The sequence below is a fragment of the Ovis aries genome, chromosome 2 (genome assembly GCF_016772045.2).
Source record: "Ovis aries strain OAR_USU_Benz2616 breed Rambouillet chromosome 2, ARS-UI_Ramb_v3.0, whole genome shotgun sequence".
In the NCBI taxonomy this organism is placed as follows: domain Eukaryota; kingdom Metazoa; phylum Chordata; class Mammalia; order Artiodactyla; family Bovidae; genus Ovis; species Ovis aries.
Window position 1 is genome coordinate 242,034,488 of NC_056055.1, and position 2,969 is coordinate 242,037,456.

General features: G+C 51.5%; 1 protein-coding gene across 17 annotated transcripts in view; it reads right to left on the minus strand.

The window, feature by feature from the left end:
• SRRM1 (serine and arginine repetitive matrix 1) overlaps window positions 1–2,197 on the minus strand; it is a 28,525-nt gene extending 26,328 nt beyond the window's left edge. For 16 of the 17 annotated variants that reach the window (XM_060410666.1, XM_060410662.1, XM_060410665.1 and 13 more), the window contains exon 1: window positions 2,143–2,197. In XM_060410666.1, coding sequence (XP_060266649.1) covers window positions 2,143–2,163 — 21 coding nt within the window. In that variant the 5' untranslated portion in view covers window positions 2,164–2,197. Of the gene's footprint in view, window positions 1–1,761 lie in introns of all 17 variants that reach the window. The other variant, XM_042244559.2, reaches the window with a different exon arrangement.
• Window positions 2,198–2,969: the final 772 nt, after the last annotated feature.

The window sequence follows — 2,969 nt, forward strand, 5'->3', positions numbered from 1 at the left end:
GGGGAAAGGAAAAAGAACACCCTGAGACTATGTTTAGGTTTCACAACTTTTAGAACTTGAGATGCATGAAAAACACAGTAGGTTTACTTTAATAAACTCAATTTCTGCAAAGAAACTGGAAAAATGAGAGCTTTCAAACACTACTTGGACCATCAAGTAATCACTATGAGTTTTGTCATTCCTAATGGCCCAATTAAATACGGAAATAGCTGGCTGTGCTATGAAAACTACCGAATGGTTCACAGAGTTGGCCACTGTCCCTTGGAAAGTGATCAAGAAAATTCTTTCAGGAAGGTAAAGAATGTGGATCAGAACCCCAACTCTGCCACTACGAAAGTCATATGTCCTCAAACTTACTAAACCTCTCCGAGAATGTTTCCTTATTTGCTAAAATCTATTCAATATCTCACAGGGCTGTGTATATCAGAAATTATATACTTAAAGTAACTGGCAGATGGCACTAGTCCAGCAAATGAAAGCTACTATTTCTATCTTACTACCTGAATGGCCGTGTACTAAAAGAATAACCACCCTAAAATCTTTTAACTCAGCTTAAATCCAATCAATCCCTCTAAGGAACTGTGGGCAGTACATATTGTACCCTTCCAAATTTTTACCAACACTAAAAGCAAACCTCGTTTTTAAATTTATCAACCATCTTGCTCTTTTCCTTTAGGAATTCTTTTCCATGGGAAATAATGAAAATATCAAAAGAACAGGCTTATGTTTCAAAATATTACATTAACACTACAAGAAATACTCAGGATTTACTACAAAATACTTTGATATAATTTGCAGTGTGAAACTTTGATAAACTCAACTGAAACTATCATTACATAAATAACTATAGTACTGTTTGCATAACCTAAAAACAGTCATTTACAGTCAACACTGGCTGTGTTGAGTCAAACGCCTGGAATAACACTTCAACATTTAATGAAAAAGTAACACATTTAAAGTCAATTGAAAAGAAATTTCAACGCTGGTTCTGGAGTGTCAAAAGCTTTCTTTACTGAAGTCCCGGTCTTCCCCTCTTTTAACTTTTCCATTACACACACACACACACGCACGCTGCATATTTCATACTCCAGGGAGTGGAAGAGCCAACCTATATTCTGACTTAGATCAACTGGTCTCTACACGGTCCGTTCAGCATTAAAAAGAACCTGCAAACGCTAGATCTCTTAGTGTCACTTGCCAAACCAGGATCTAGATCTCGACTGGGTGCTCATTTCCTACAAAAGTGAAAAAGGGGATGAACAGGCTCCAACACGCGCTCGATAAATTACGGGCCCTGAGGGCTAATTTCGAGGCGGTAACGTCCCTGCTTGCAAGTGATGGGCCCGCAGACCCTTGAGAATCTAGAGGCACCTTTCCTACAGCAGACTTTCAAAAGAGTAAAAAAAACTGGAGAGGTGGGGGGACGGTGAGCGGGAAGGAGAGGAGCAGATCCGTTCCATAATCCCGCCTTCATACACGCGCACTTTTTGTTGCGCTCTCTCCCCGCAGAGTCTCGGATTCAAACGTTTTAAACACAAATTATCCGCGTTCCCTTCCCTGAAAGAGATATCAAATTGGGCGGGAGCTCCCGCGAACTCTGACCCGGAGCCTTCCCGAAGGCTTAGACCCGGGTTGGGGGCGGGGAGGGGGGTCGGCGCCCGCTTTCTCAAGAAAAGCTGCTCAACGTCGCTTCCGGTCCACGCTCTCCCGAGGCGGTACCCCCAAACCCGTCCTCCCCAAGCCCCTTCTGCAGCCAGTCACCTCAGGGTTTCCCTCCGGCCTCCCCCCAAGGACTTCCTCCTCGCGGGCCCACTAGGCCCCAGGGCCCGGCGGGACGCGAGGCTCGGTCTGCAGGCCCCGTCAGGCAGGCCGGGAGGCGAGGTATCGCTCCCTGCCATTCCCGCCGCCATTTTCCGGCGACCGTCGTCGCCACCGCGTAGGGGGGACGATTCCGGAGGAGGAGACTGCGCAGGGGCGCACCGGTCCCCGCCGCAGGGCAGGGGGGAACGTCCGTTGCCACCGAGGATCCTCAGGATCTTCGAAGTCTCTGCTCGCCGGCTACCCCGTCCTGAGCTTAGGCGTCCTGCCGGGCTTTGCAGATAACCCCCCCACCTCACCCCAGGTCCCCGCGTTCCTACTTACGCGGAAGAATCCCGCGTCCATCTTGCTGCCTCGCTCGGAGATCGCTCCCTATCCCAAGGTGCACCGCGCCGCCGCGACGGAGGGCGGGACCGGCAGGGAAAGCCGAGCGCCGGGACGCAGCGCGCGGCGCTCCACCCGCCCCTCCAGCCGACACGAAGCTGCGCCTGCTCAGGAAGATGAGCGCCCGTCACACTTGCGCACGCGCGTTTTGTAAGGCGGGGGACTTGCTACCAGGCTCTGGACCTCCCCATTGGCCGGCCGGTGAGGAGAGCCTCGCGATCTCAGCCAATGGGAGCGTGCGAGAGTCACTGGCTCGCCCTGCCCTGCGAGTCCTTTTGTGGTGCTTGAGTAGCCCCGTTCGCCGAGAGTGAATTGACCCATCCTTCTACCCGTAGTCGGGGAGGCCTCCCGCTTTGGGGGTTCCATGGAGCGTTTCAAGAAAAAGACTGTTACCTCAGAGTGACGCTAGTGAGGCCGCCGTTGCGCAGAGGAAAAGCCTACGGCCTCCCCTCGTTATGAAAGTTGTGATTGTGTTGGTTTTACGAGCTTGCCAGTTACTGACTTCGGCCCTGAAGTAACCGAGCTACGTAGTACGAGTGAAGTTTGCATTTTAGCCCCGCTCCCTCTGCTTGCTCCCGTTTCCGTACAACTCCTTAGCTTTAGGGAGAAGCGGGAACTGTCCTTTAGATGAGTTTCGATTTCGGCTGCCCGGTCCCCACGCTTACGGGCAGGAAGCTGAGGAATGCTCTGAGGAAAGCTGTGGCCCTGGGGGCCTGACGGAGGCCAGGGCGTCGACCTCGCTGGCCCAGCTCTGCCTCTCCAGCCAT